General features: G+C 38.8%; 1 protein-coding gene across 4 annotated transcripts in view; it reads left to right on the plus strand.

Annotated features, from left to right (window-relative positions):
* Positions 1–2384: 2384 nt before the first annotated feature.
* Positions 2385–15615, plus strand: part of svilc (supervillin c) — a 38990-nt gene continuing 25759 nt past the window's right edge. For 3 of the 4 annotated variants that reach the window (XM_047357210.1, XM_047357212.1, XM_047357211.1), the window contains exons 1-5: positions 2385–2513; positions 8750–9072; positions 12357–12512; positions 12622–12792; positions 14047–14078. In XM_047357210.1, coding sequence (XP_047213166.1) covers positions 8792–9072; positions 12357–12512; positions 12622–12792; positions 14047–14078 — 640 coding nt within the window. In that variant the 5' untranslated portion in view covers positions 2385–2513; positions 8750–8791. The remainder of the gene's footprint in view (positions 2514–8749; positions 9073–12356; positions 12513–12621; positions 12793–14046; positions 14079–15615) is intronic. The other variant, XM_047357213.1, reaches the window with a different exon arrangement.

A 15615-nucleotide genomic window follows, 5' to 3' on the forward strand; every position in this document is an offset into this window, starting at 1 on the left:
TTTCTATGTTTTGTGTTATTTTTTTATTAGATGTAATTTCACTTGCAGAAAGAAGAGGGCACTGTTGAGGTAGGTTTGGTTTGTTTATAAGGAGTGGGTTGATTCCTCTTAACCTGCAACTCATCTTTCTCTCGTTTTCAAGCTAATTTCTGGAAAATCCAGTGAAATTATCAATTCAGATTGTCTCATTTATTAATAATCGACAGTTGAGATGATAAATAAAAAGAGGAAAGAATAAAGAACTCCAATTAAAAAGAATACGTTTGGTTTATACAATTTCAGAAAATATAGTGAGATCTTGGAATATAGGTAAATACAAATACATTTTTTTTAAATTAATTTGTTCTTTAATTGTAGCTGAAAATGTAATACTTTTGTATGTAAGTAAACTTTTATACATTTTCTGTACCTTTTACATTTTTTAAAGAATCTAATTTATGCCATTATTTTTCTTTATATTTCTCTATGAAATAGTTCAACGACTCCCAGTTCATGATATTTTTACAACTCTCAGCAACATTTTGCTTTTAAGCGAGCCTAATGAAACCCTGTCCTTTTTATTTTCGGTATCAGCTGAGAAGGAGTGACCTAAAATCAAGCATAACTAGCATCCCACATGTTGGGAAAAGAAAAACATGGAAGCAAACTGGAAAAATAAATGACACAGTTGGTTAACTTTAAATAAAATATATTCAGAATAAACACCAAAGATTTTCTTTCAGAGATGAACACCAGTTGTTTCACTTTATAAAGGGTCTGTTCACCAGTTCGGCATGAACTGTTGTAACTAATCATGACACCATGTTATGTACCTGTATGTGCTTGATAAAAACAAGAAAAGGAGACAAGTGGAGAGCAAAAGAAGAATAAAGTTCTATATTTTGGAAATGGAGAAAAATTCAGTAAAGGCCTGACAGATTGGAAAATGAAAATTGTCTGCTAAACGTTAGCAGGTTTTTTTGTTCATTGTCTGCCAAAATGCTGAAACTTGCATACAGTGGTTTGATTTGCTTTATTAGCCAGACATGAAATAACTCTTTGATTTATAGATGTTAACCCAGTGGCAAAGGTTGCAACCAATCCTTACATGTTTGAGCCAGTGTATTGCTCTGATGGCCCCTCCAGCTTTCATGGTTGCTGCAAAGCTGAAGCAACCAGTGAAGATGACAGTGGTTGTTTGAAGGACTTTAAATGGTATGAATCTGTTTTTATTCCTGTTCAAATTTTTCCATTTGATTGATATGTGTAGTCATGTTCACCACTTTTGCTTGCATCACCTAATAGTTTCTTGACTTATTGGTACAATGGCCCTGTATGCTGTTTGTACTACTTTAGGTAACCAACTTTCAACTGCTGAGCGATGGGATTTGGGTCTTACTACTTCACTCGTTTTTACAGGAATGATGAGGAAGGCTTAAGCTGTCCTGCGCATGCATCCATGATTGGGCTAACTGGTATTATTAGGCTTATTATAAATCTGTCTGAAAAACAATCAAAAGTATCATGAGATTCAGCAGTTGTCCAGGAAACGTCATTGGGATAGGAAATCATCCTATTGGAACACATTGATCAGACGAGATAGATTTTACAATAATTTTGGCTCAGAATAGTTGCTGTAAATCAGTAAAATCTGACCAATTTTTCCTTTTCCTCTTTCCAAATGGCCATTGTCAGATTTTCCTGTAATCCACACACGGTTGTCATATAGTTTGTTTTGTTGCAGCTTTTCAGAAAACTAGTTAAAACATTTGTAAGGGAGATTTAATTTTAAAAAAAGTGTAAAGAAATTTGGGGAAAAACAAAGTTAATCATAATGACTGATCAGCTGCATTACACCTCCTGTGATGTCACTACAGGCATGTACGTCAGCTTGTTTTTGAGCGGCTAGATTTTATATTGATTAAATATTGAATTATTGTAAAAAAAAAAAAAAAAGCTAAATTAAACAGACAAACTGACCATTATATTATTATATAGATGACAAAATATACCTAAGGCGAGTTTGGTGTTACAATTCTGGCTTGTAGCTTTAGGGGTTTATGTAAACAACAGCTCAAAGTAGGGAAGGGAAATGCGATTCTTTTTACTGACTCGAGTTATTGTAAGTCACTCTCCAGTTAATTTGCCCATACAACGGCGAAGTTGAAATATCAACATAAATAAAGTTAGCAGTGGCTCAGTTGCATATTGTGTGTTCATTGTAGTTCACTAGCCAGCAATAGCAGAGAGGAGTCAGGGAATGAGTTAATAGATTCCCGAGTCAGTGAGTTTTGAACGACTCGTTCAGGACTCGCACACCACCAGCCCAAAGAGAGAGCCGACCGCGTTGACGTCCGGCTCCGGTCCAGCCTCATGGGCGTCCCAGGGTTCGCCCATCTATTTATACCTTCTCCCCTTCAAACGCAGAGCCACCCCCAGCGGCGACTGTGACTACATTTGGAGCGACTCGCTGCAGTGAGGGATCAGTGGGGAGGGACCACCGGCTGCAATAAGGCTCCCGGGGCCCATTCAGTGTAAGTATACGTTTCTGTTTAATATGCATGTAGTAAAGTTTGGTACCTAGCGGTTAGAAATACGCACCAATAGCCCAGAACCATGTAGCAGTTCGGAATGGACGTTGAACTATTACCCTCATGTCCACAGAAATGACCCACCTGTTGGTTTGACATGCGGAAGTTTGTTGTTCGGATGTTCAAAGTTTTTGTCTTGAGTTAAAAAAAGGTTAAACTAACAGTGCGAAACTGATGTTTAAATATATTTCCAATATTAAAACATGTTTTACCCAAAGTTTACGCACAAATTACGCAGCAATTCCGATGTGATCCTGTAAGGGTTTCCCTAAAGTATTTCTGGGGATGTGAAATTTCGCTCCTGTTTTCTCCAAACTATTAAGATTTCCATTGAAACTGTTTCCACTGAGTACTGTGGCGTCCTATTTACATGATCTGCTGTCAGTATAAATATGCAATAATTAGGGAGGAATTGTGAAGATTCTCACCATCTCATCCGTGTTAGAAGCTTTACAATCTGTTTGTATATTTCATTTGTAATTGATGCAGGAAGTTTTAAACATTATGCATAATGCAGAAATGCACTTTGAGTGGAAGCAGATGAATTATGGTGCATAATAAGGTGGAGAGAAAGACCTTCCTGTCATCCCTCCTGCTGCATGCCTCTGTTTGCAGACAATAGTAAAATGCCTACCTGTGAATCTTACCCATGGACAGTGCAATGCAAGGCTGTTTTTCCACTATGCAGGAAAATCCTTAGAGAATGTGTCCTTAAGTTGCAGAGATCATTGGGGAGCTTTGGTGCAGGTAACTCAGCAGGGAAGGTGTAATTGGTAAGCTTATTCTTGGCCAGCCTTTTAATCTGGTCTACTGCAGAACTCCGACGTCCCCTTCTTATAAAAAGTTAACTTTAAACACTTCAAATAATTCTTATGGCTACTTTACAAGGTCAGTATTAAATTACTCAGTTTGTAATTAAGGGCTTTTTGTAAAACTCATTGAACTTAGTCGAAAATTTTCCCACTGCCAAACTTCAGATCCATGTCTGTCTCATTCTTCTCATTCACTGCTGCTGGGTGTATTTCCAGCTTGTGTTGAAAGTGCTCCCGGATTAGAAGCCTCTGATCCCTGTTGAGCCTCGGTGGCATACTCCTATCTCCTGTCCACAATCCTCCAGCTCACATAACTGTTGGTCTTTGCAAAGGTTTGACCATACTGTGTTCTTTCTTGTGATTAGCCAGAAATGACAAAAGCATACATGGGAATGATTTAAGGAACTCGGGGAATTCCTTGATTTACACGAAGAACTGAGCTCTCTTGTTTTTTTAAAGCACATGCTCAGATGTTATCATGTGGTGACATGATTATTTGAGCTGGTTGTCTCACACAGGATCTTAGTTTATTATAATTATCTGTAGCATGGATCTAAATTGATTTCTCATTATGCTTTTTCTGTTTTGACATTCAGTTAGAAAACAGTTTATTGTTGCTGATGCATTTACAGTTGAAACCAGAAGTTTACATACAATGTATAAAAAGTGCTGTTAAGGTTATCAAAATTTGTTCATTTTGTGAAATGTCAGGATAATGACAGAGAAATATGTTTTGTTAATTATTCTTTAATTCAGAAGTTTACATATGTTTGGTTAGTATTTTATAGCACTCTGACCTGAGTCAAACGTTTTGTGTTTCCTTTCACAACCTTTTCACATTAGTTTACTGGAATTCCTCCTGAGAGAACAGGTAACTGGGTCGGGTTTGTAGGGTACCCTGCTAAAACACACTTTTTCAACTCTTTCCACACATTTTCTAGGGAATAGAGATCAGAACTTTGTGATGGCCACTCCAACACATTGACTTCGTTCTCCTTAAGAAACTTTTTAACTAATTTGTTTATGCTTAGAGTCATTGTCCATTTGAAAGGATGTCTTGAGATGTTGCTTCAATATTTCCACATAATGTTATTTTCTTATGTTTCCAGCTATTTTGTGAATTGCACATGTCCCTTCTGCAGCAAAAAGCCCTCACTATATCACAACATGATGCTGCTGACACCGTACTACATAGTTGACATGGTCTTGCAAGCTTCCCCTCATTTCTTCCACATGTAAGGTTTATCACAATGACCAAACACTTCAATTTAGGTTAAGCAGATCACACAATTTATATCCAAACATAGATGATAATCCAGTTTTTTTATCTTGCTTTTGGAGTAATGGCTTCTTCCTTCTGAGTGGCTTTTCAGCCCACATCCATACAGGGCTTAATTTGCTGTGGGTAATGACACTCTCTTACCTGATTCTTTACATCTTTGTTCTGGTGTTGATACACGTTTCACACCAAAACAAATTCATTTGTGGAACATAGAACCTGTCTTCTTCCTGAACCGGGTGATGGCTGGACATTCCCATGGTGTTTATACTTGGATATACTTGTTTGAACAGAAGAACGTGGCACCTTGGAGCATATTCGGTCACTTTGGCTGAGTTCCATTGATATTCCCATGCTGTCACAAAAGGAAGCATTTTAAGATGCTGCCTTAAAATGTATCCGCAGTTGTGCCTACACATAAATTAGATTAAGTGTTTTGAATTGACCTATCAGAAGCTTACAAAGCCATGAAATTAAATTTTGAGCTTTTCAATTTTTAAAGGCAAAACAATCTTTTTGTAGGTAGACTGCAGACTTTGAAGAAAGTACTAAAACAAATTCATTATTTCTCATTATTCTGGTACTAAGCAAATAGAAATAATTTAACTGACCTAAAACAGGAAATGTTTGGTCTGAGTTAATGTCTGACAGTTTTTTATACACTGTATAAAGACATCTGGTTTTAACTGTACTACCAGGTTTCTGAACATTTTCATAAATAACATGCAAGTATTGCTAAAGTGCACCTTTACGCAGATAGATGATAGGCTGCCCTTTAGAATCAGAATCAGAATCAGAAAAGCTTTATTGCCAAGTACGTTTTTGGACATACAAGGAATTTGTTTTGGCGTAGTCGGTGCAATACAGTACAAATTAAACAGTATAAACATATCTACAATATAATATAAATATATGTGCACAGTTTTAAGTGAGTGAGAGTAAATATAGAGCAGTATAAGATGCAAGAGCAATACAACAGTGCAGGTGATCATTGTGCAAGTAGAGTACATAATTGAGCATTTGGTAAAAAAAAACAATGTTTTTCTTGGAATTAGTTTATACTCTTAAAAATAAGGTACATTTTTAAATGTTATTGATTAACGTTGATCATATTCATTTGGATGCTGTTTCTTCTACATTTGTTTACATTCTTTGAAACACTGTTCTTTATGTTTTATTACAATTATGCTGAATACAATGCATCACTGTGTACTTTAGGCTTAACAAAGGCTTTCTTGGCCTTTGTTAAGCTTAAGGAGATAACAACACTCACATATTCTTTTGTACAAAGCTAAACTTGGTAAGCTATCTTATTTAAGCTAATTTTTAACACCTTCAGACACCCACTAGAGTTGGTTTCCTTTAAGAGTTTTCGGATGTTTTTCTAAATTTGGTAGAACAGCATTATTTCTTATTTCCACTCATAGATTCATTCTCAAAGTAAATTAAAGCTTAATGTTTTTTCTTTCTGAGATAGTTTAATGCTATCTTATGCTGCAGTATGCATCTTCTGTTTTTTAGCTGGAAGCTCTTCCCATATTATGCTAACTCTTGCTTATTTGATTTTGTTTATACAGTTTTATGTAATATTGTAGTTAATGGCAAATCTTCAGGTTGTAACTGTGTGCCATCCTGACCAAGTCTCATTTGAAGTAGATCTGTCCATATTTCAATCCACCAGCCTGAGAATAGCAGCTAAACCGCTAAAATGAATATCTTTTAGAGTGGGACTTCTGCTGCCAGAACATCCATTTAGCCTCACGGCAGATTCATCTGGTGCACAGCGTCTGTGGCTGCCACCTCTTTGTTCTTCTTTCATTGTGCTTCCTGCTGTAGGAATGCTGACATCCACAGTTTAGTAAAGCACACAGACATGCATACACACATTTATTTTTCTGCATACAGTGCTGTGCAAAAAATCTTGAGCCACATCTCATTTGTTTCTATTATTCTTAAATGGAGGAAGAAGTCCATGTAATCTCAACTGGTTTCGATCAATAGTTCTCCATACGTTTGGGAATTTTAAAGTACTTTGCACTTGTTCACACTTCATCATTGATTAAAAATTATATTTTTTAAGTATGTTATGTCAATTTAAAAATATTTAACAGGTTCAGGTCTTCCTTGTAGACTGAAGGGACTTTTCTAGTTTGTTTTTGTGTCCATGTTGCTTGGGAACGTGTCATTTCAAACAGAACGGTGTATGTGTGCTTAAATACGTTGGAAAGCAGTATAATTGGTGATGCAGGTCCCTTAAAGTAGTTTTTCAGAAAAGGTCAGCAGATTGTGTGCCATCGAGCTTGTTCTTTGAGTGGAGCCGAGCTGTGGTGTTCAATTTCAGTGCAAGAGGAGATTCTTGACTCGGCAGGCTGGCGTCGATCATCTTACACGGACGAGAGGAAAAGAGGTGGAACTAGATCAACGATACGCATTTTAAAAACTGCCACTCTTAAGTGTTGCCACATAGTCATTTTACACACAAATGATGACAAACCTTTAATTTTTCTCTCTTTTTCTGGGGTAGGTCTGTGCAAGAGCGATTTCATACAGTTTTACATTTTCTGTGCTCTAACTAGTCCTATAGGTTTGTTGTGCTGTGCTTCAAATAGCCATAAATTGACCCCACAAATGTCAGAATGGAGGGAATCTTGTAATAAAACTTTGTTTGGTTTTTAATTTGTTTTAATGTATGAAATTTAAAGTATTTAGTATTTAATATAGCCTCAACAAATGATTAAAATATTCAAAGCAAGACGGTAAGTAATGACAGAAAACCCAAGGAAGGTTTGTGGGAAGTGTTGCATGTGCTTTGAGCTTTTCCAATCTAAGTGTATTACCTCTAAGACAACTTCCAAGCACTCTACATTTATTGATCCACAGGGCCAGTGTGTTGCTTAAGGATGCTTCAGAATTTTGTGTTTGGACCGCTGACCTTTTAATATGCAGATGACTGCATGAAGATCTGCTGGAGTTACAACAGAGATGTAACAAAACTATTTCACACCTGGCATTAGACTTCAGCTGTACCTCAACACACAATGATGTGTTGTTTTTATCCATAGTTAAACATACAGTTAACACTTTGCAAAGTGAGTCGCGGCTCACTCATATTTGCAGGTTTTACCAGGTTATGTCACAACTGTGTATGTGTCCCTCAAAGAGGTCAGTCCTATGAGAATAGATTAGAAAAACAATAGTTTTCATAGTTTTAAAAGTAGTCACAGGTTGCCTAAGACATTTCAGCATTTGTTGTTGCTTTTTTGGAAAACAACATGAATAAAATCACATTATTCTGGTATTAGAAATGTGGTCTGATTTTTCTATCTTGGTTTTAAAATTGTAAATTTTGAAATTTTGACAGGAAAATCTATAGTGCCATGCAGAAATCATTCATACCCCCAGAACACACTTTACAACCACAAGCTTTAATAGGTCTTATTGGGATTGTATGTGATAGATCAACACAAAGCAGAGCATTAATGTTAGGTTTTGAGGGGTTTGGGAAAATAAAGCTTTGAAAACTTGCAAATATATTCATCCAACTTTACTCTGATACCCCAAAATGCAATTCAGTCTGTACCATTGATTATAAGAAGTCACCTTACTAGTGAATAGAGTTCACCTGTGTGTAATTTCTTTTCATTATAAATGCAATGTTTTTAAATAATATCGTAAACCACATGCAGACTCAGAGGGCCAGTCAAATTGTTCAAGAGATAATATTTTTGCAAAACACTATCTGTCCATAGTCTCTATAAAAATGGGAAATTGATTATGGAGAAAAATGAGTTGTTAGGACAGTTTCAGTGTCTGCGTCTGAGTTTTAGAGGAGGTGGAGTTTAGTCAATCCCACGTTATCTACCGAAAATAGTTACTCAAAATGGCTCTTTTCATCTTTTAGGAAGAATATCTCACTTACAAAGGGACAGATGGTCTTAAACACCTCATAAGTGAAACCAATGAGCAAAGCTAAAAAGTCTTCAGGTCCGATGGAATCTGATTGCTGCAAAATTCATGCTGTGCTTTGCTCGATCTGAAAATTGAGAGACAAACAACCCATCTGCTTTTCCTTCCCCCATGCTCTGCAGTTACTTGATGAACAGATAAATACCAAAATCCTTGAGAGGGGCATGGATGCAACAGAGAAGCCAGTTCTGGAGCCCAGAGCAGAGCGGATCGCCCGCTACAAGGCCGACAGGAGGCGAGAGCTGGCTGAACGCTATGGAGACTTAGAGGAGCTTCCCTCCAAGTGGGTGAGACGGGATGGAAAGGAGCTGAACAACTCAGCCACCCCAGCCCATGGTGGGGTGTTACACCCAGGTGGCTCCAGTGAAAGAGTTAATGGCAGAACACGAGAAGTTAGAAATGGAGTCGAGGCCGATGCTCCTGCAGAGCCAAACTACCTGAGAAGGTGAGTCCTGCCTGAGAGAAGAATGATGAGTTCACTCTTTCTAAAACCAATGGGTTGTATTCATATATAGGTTTTTACTGTATATGAGCCACACTAAAAAGAAAAAAAAAAACACTTGTGTATGATACAGATTTTGTCTCATTTTAAGGTTTCAGTCCAAAGGATTGTCAAGGAGATTATGATTTGTTGCTCTGCTTTAATGAAATTGTCTTAGGTATATTTTTGTCTTAAAAACATATTTCATGGAGGTAGTAACATATATGAATTAGGCACATCTAGCTGCTCATTAGATAGCTGCCCACATGAAATAAAACAAATTTATCTCACAGAACAACAGTCAGAAGAAAATAGGGAGGATTTGTGGCAAAGCATTTGTGGTTTTAAACAAGTTAAAGTATTTTGGTAGGCCTTCAAAATGTAGTTTTGTGTGAGTTCTGTAATATCAGCTGGTTTTAGTAAATGTTCTTTAATGAGAACATAAAGCTACCCAAACCCCTTAAATGTTTTACCATTTTGTCACTTGTCATAGATTGTCTGGGTTTAGGGTTAGGGTTAGGGTCTGGACTTTGACTAGGTCATTGTAACATGATTGTCCTTAGATCTAAACCATTTCCTTGCTGCTCTGACTATATGTTTTGGGTCATTGCCCTGCTGGAAGGGGAACGTGCCAGCTTGTAGGAGGTTTTCTAGAAGGGTTTCAGTGTCCAGTAGTTATCTCCATCTATCTTCCAATTAGCTCTGACCAGCTTCCCTGTCCCCGTAGGGAAAGAAAAAAACATCCCCATAGCATCATGCTTCCACCACCATGTTTCACCATGGGGAAGGTTTGTTCTAACAGCTTTTCTTCTGGTAGTGCCTTATATTTAGCTCCGTACTGTCAGAAACTAAAAGCTTCCAAACCCGTGGTTCACACTGTTAAGAAGTGGACTGAGGAATCAAAGCAGACGCTACAGGCCTGCTTTGATTGCACAGACTGGACTGTTTTTGAAACTTCAGCCACTGACTTAAACCAACTAACTGATGTGGTGACATCATACCTCAGTTTCTGTGAACAACAAGCCATGGTTTACTCCACATCTCAGGAACCTGCGCAGGGATAAGGAAGAAGCTCACAGCAGTGGAGATTGGGCGCGGTACAGGAGCCCCCCCCCCACCCATCCTGAACAGCGTCGTCTCCTGGCCAACCGTCTGAATGGCTTCTACTGCAGACATGACAGGAAGCCGTTCACACCTCAAACCATCTCCTCTACATCCCAGTCAGGAACAAATTCCTCCCATAAAGTAACCAACCCCCCACCATCAGATCCTCTGCCTGCAATAAAGATCTCCGAGGAAGAGGTAAATAGGCTCTTTCAGCGCATGAAAACAAAGAAAGCTGGAAGACCTGATAACGTCTCCCCATCATGCCTGAAAGCCTGTGCAAATCAACTCACTCCGATCTTCACCTGGATCTTCAACAAATCACTGAAGAAATGTGAGGTCCCCTCCTGCCTCAAACGATCCACCATCATCCCGGTTCCCAAGAAACCCACCATCCTAGGATTAAATGACTACAGGCCTGTAGCCTGATGTCTGTGGTCATGAAGTCCTTTGAGCGGCTGGTGTTGAAGTACCTGAAAGACATCACAGGCCCCCTGCTGGACCTCCTGCAATTTGCTTACCGAGCAAACAGGTCGGCAGATGATGGTGTCAACTTAGGCCTACACTTCATCCTGCAACACCTCGACCGTCCAGGGACATACGCCAGGATCCTGTTTGTAGACTTCAGCTCGGTCTTCAACACCATCATACCAGACATCTTCCACCAGAAGCTCACCCAGCTCAACGTCTCAGCCTCCACCTGTCAGTGGATCAACAGCTTCCTGACGAACTGACAGCAGCAGGTGAGACTGGGGAGCATCTTCTCCCGTTCCAGATCAATAAGGACTGTTGCCCCCCAGGGGTGTGTTCTATCCCCACTCCTCTTCTCTCTGTACACAAATGACTGCACCTCACCGGACTCGTCCGTGAAACTCCTTAAGTTTGCAGATGACACCACTGTCATTGGACTGATCCAGGATGGTGATGAATCTGCATACAGACAGCAGGTGGATCGGCTGGTACACATGCTGCCAACACCATGTTTCATAGTGTGGTATGGTGTGGTCCGGGTGTTATGGAGGGTTTGTGTTTTCCACTACACTTGGTGTTTGATGTTTAAGATCAAATGTACATTTTGGTCTCCTCTTGCCATATGACCTTCTTTCACATGTTTGCTGTGCCTCCTACATGGCTTGTGGCTAACTTTAACTGTAAAATACAGATTTGTGGAGTACACGACTGCTAGTTAAAAATCCTTTCACCTGAGCTGTGAATCTCTGCCGCTCCTCCAGAGTAACCATGGCTTTTTTATGGCTTCTCTGATTTAATGGTCCTTTTGGTCGTACTGTCAGTTCAGGTCTTGATATGTTTTCAGTGGTACCATATATTTCCAGATGATGGATAAAACAGAGCTCTGTTAGACGTCCAATGCTTGAGATATTGTTTTATATTTTAACTCTGCAATAAACCTCTCCAGAACTTTAGACCTGATTGGTCTGCTGTGTTCATGAGTCTTTTTGATGATGCTTTTTCACTAATGATCTCTAACAAACCTCTGAGGCCTTCAGAGAAGAGCTCCATTTATACTGACAATAAATGATACACAGGTGACGTGTTTATTAGCGGATTTCTGAAAGCAGTTGGTCGCACTGGATATATTTAGGGGCATCAGACTGAATACAACTTATTTTCCACCTCACAGTTATGTCCTACTTTGTGTTGGTCTGTCACATTAAATCTGTCTGTCTGTCCCTCATAGTTCAGGCACATGTTTAGGGAGCAGGTGTGTTGACCTATGCTGGTGTAACTTCTCAGTCATCCAGGACAAAACATCCTAAGTGCTTGAGTAGATGGCAAATGGATGGCCAATGCTGTCCACTCTGCTGTAATTAGACCTTCATGTACACAGTATAGGCTACTTCATCAGGTAATGGGTTGTAAATGTAAATCCCAGCACCCATTCAGTAAACCTTTGCTGTTGACTACCTGACTTCCTCAGTAGCTCTGTGGCCTTTGCCGCTAATTAAAAACTGAGAGCTCCAAATCGCATGTGATCTGAGACCTGGTGTTGTTGAGAGGAGACTCTTTGTTTATCCTTGAAGGTGCATCTCTCTCTGCGATACTTCAACACTTGATGGAAAACTTTGCCATTCTGAATTACCTTAACTTTTCCTGCATTTAAACCTGCTCCCTCCCCACTTTAGCCAGAGTTGCCAAAATTCTGCAAACGTCCAGAGTGAGGACGGGCACCATGTCCATCCAAGACCCGATGCCCCACAGCTCCACACTCGGGTGTCAGTGGGCCAGTTGAGGAGTGTCCTCCTGCAGCAGACAGAGAGCGGAGAAGGCCAGGAGAAACTGTAGGGTCACCTGCATGTGCGTGATCCAAACTGAGTCACCCTTATCCGAGTATATGCCTTCATCTTCGCATTTTCTTCTCCGTTATTTCTCTGTGTTTGTGGAAACCAGTGATCCTGATGCTGGCCAAACCACGTCCTCTTTGGACCTGGCTGTTGGTTCTGAGGGAGGCCGGCGGCGGACCAGGCGTTACCTTCCAGGCGGATCAGGAGGGGGCCGCAAAACCAGCGAGCGCTTCAGGACACAGCCAATCACAGCCAATGAGATGGAGGAGAGCACCGGGTAGGAACTTTTGCTGTCGCCCTCCATATTTCTTAGCAACCCTGTAAAAGATTGTTTAAAAAAACCTTGAAATAAATGTAGCTTTTATGTTAGCCTATATATACATACTTGATATTTCATATTTAATATTTTGTGTCACTATTAATGTGAATCCTACTATTAATACCTTGTTAAAAGGGCAGTTCTAGGGATTCTCCTTTGACATTTTACAAGGTTGAAGCATATGGAAATGGGGATCTCTAAGCATTCCTTTTTGTCTAGTAAAAATGTCCTGGTATTTGAAAAATGCACGCATTCTGGCGATATTTCCAGGGTATTTGGAACGAAACAGGCCCACAGCATTATGGATCCTCCACCATACTCAACAATGGGCATAAGGAGCCAGGTGGTTAAACCACCTGGAGTGTTTGTTCCAGTGCATGGTTCCAGGTAAAGAGCCACTATCGGTTAGCAAACTCAACACCTGTATGCTGGAGATGGTAGGATAGAAAAGGCAACAACAACTGGTTGGTATCTAAACAGAATGGTTGCCATGGAGACTTGGCTGCTCTTCGCTGCTCTGTTAGCTTCGGGGAGATATTTTTTTTTACCTCTTTACCATCCTTCTCACTGTGTTTGGTAGCAAGCTAGACTTAGGTGCTAGTCCAGCCTTGTTCAAAGTTCCAGTTGTTTAAGACTTTGTAATTTATGCTCTTTCAGGTGAGAAATTATTTGCTTGTAGCCATTTCATGACTTGTAGATCAACAACCTTACATGTTCTATTATTTTTCCCATTTTAAAGAGTTGCTTAAAGAAAGGGCCTCTGTGTTGCATTATTTTTATACACTAGGGAACAGGAAGTCATTAAATACAAATATATATAAATTACATATAAATTAACTGATATTATTGAGATATTTCAAAGGGAAATCTCAATTTAGTCATCATCCAATGCTCACATGTTGCTTTTGGACTTTCTGTTGTTTGTCTAAACTTAAACAGATTTTTATTTGATATTTAGCCTTTCTTCAGTTTAAAAAATAACCCTTTAGGTGAGGCTTTAAACAGAGACCTATGGGTGATTTGCATGAGTCTGTCCTTCATCCTGAGAACAACTGTGGCGTTTCATCAAGAATGCAAATATTTCACAGTATCTTGATTCTCAGAGTCCGTAAACGAAAGCACAAGGACATTTACAATAAATATAAAGCTGGTTCTGAGCAGGAACACACAGAGCTCTCACTCAATGTTCATGTTTCATGTCTCTTCTTCCAGGCTCATGGATGCAGAGGAAAACAACAAGAAAGGTAGAGCTTTACTTTTTTTAAATATGTTTTCAGCACAGAAACAAAACATCAAAGAGAGTTTAGTTACAGCAAGAATATGCTTTTTCTTTACATGCTTTGTAGGAAATACAGTTTGTATTTGTCCATCCAGCTTGCAGAGTTGCGCTGATAAATTCTTGTAACTGCCTGGGAAATTAACTAGGTTATATTTGGATGCTCACTTTATTAAATTTGGTGAGTGGTGATAGGTTTATGACTGAGAAACTATGTGGGCTTGATTCAAAGTCACTTCTATTCTTATTTGACCTCAGCAGAAAAAGATTACAAGTCTATACACAGACGAGCCTTTCAGTGGTTTAGTCCTCTAGTAAAACACACCATAAACGGGTACCTTTTATTGCACGTACAGTTTATGTATCGGACTATTTCCTACTGTATTTCATCTAAGGTGGTGTGAAGTTGTGTGAACAAAAATCTTTTCAGACAAAACTATTCTACTGACAAATATATGTATATTTAAATATACATATATTTTTGAAAATGATAATGTACACTACAGAAAAAACTGTTAATTTGTCTATTTTATTGGATTTTATGTGACTGACCAACACAAAAAAATGCCGAATGTTAAGTGGGAGGAAAATTAAATGTAGTTTTTCACAAATAAAAATCTATAAACTGTAGCTTGTGTTTGTATTCAGCCCCTATGAGTCAATACTAACCACCTTCTGCTGCAATTACAGAAGGACATTTTATGAAGCATACCTCTACTACCGCTGACATCTAGAGACTGATGTTTTGAGCTGTTCTTTCTCATCTGATCAAAGCACCTCCTTCCATATGTTTGCTGTTCACTATACATTACATGGACTTTTTATGCCTTTCATTCAACAACGGTCTTCTTCTTGTTCTTGTTCGTTTTCTGTCAACAGTTTCTCACACCTAGGCAGTGGATCTCAGCACCTCCTCCAGAGTTACCACTGGCCTCTTGGCTGCTTCTCTTAAGGGGTTCCTTGCCTGACCTGCCAGTTTTAGGTGGATGATTGGTTCTGAGGCCTTCCCAGAACAGCTGCATTTCAACCAAGATTCATTTACACATTAGTGGTATCTAGGTGCTAATTAGGTGACCTCTGAAGACATTTGGTTGTACTGGAGTTTATTTAGAGCTATCAAAGTAAAGAGGGTTGATTACAAATGCATGTTAGACTTTTCATTTTTGTTTTTACTAGTTACACATTTTGAAAACCCTTTTCTTGTACTTTACAGTTATATGCTACTTTGTGTTGATCTAAATAAAATACACTGATATTTGTTCTGACAAAATGTTGAAAGGTTCATGTAGATATTTTTGCCGAATACTGTAGCTGAAAATTGTTGGCATTTTGGATTATTTTACTGGATTATTTTATTGAATTATCCGTTTAAAGTAAACCATTAGAGAAATTTGGATGTCTTTTTAACCAAAAATAAAAAGTTTATTTTTATTCCTGCAGAAAGTTAACAAATACCATCAAATAAAGCAAAATGAGCATAAAGTGGTAATACCTAAACCATGTAC

Source organism: Girardinichthys multiradiatus, chromosome X (genome assembly GCF_021462225.1).
Source record: "Girardinichthys multiradiatus isolate DD_20200921_A chromosome X, DD_fGirMul_XY1, whole genome shotgun sequence".
NCBI classification, from domain to species: Eukaryota; Metazoa; Chordata; class Actinopteri; order Cyprinodontiformes; family Goodeidae; genus Girardinichthys; species Girardinichthys multiradiatus.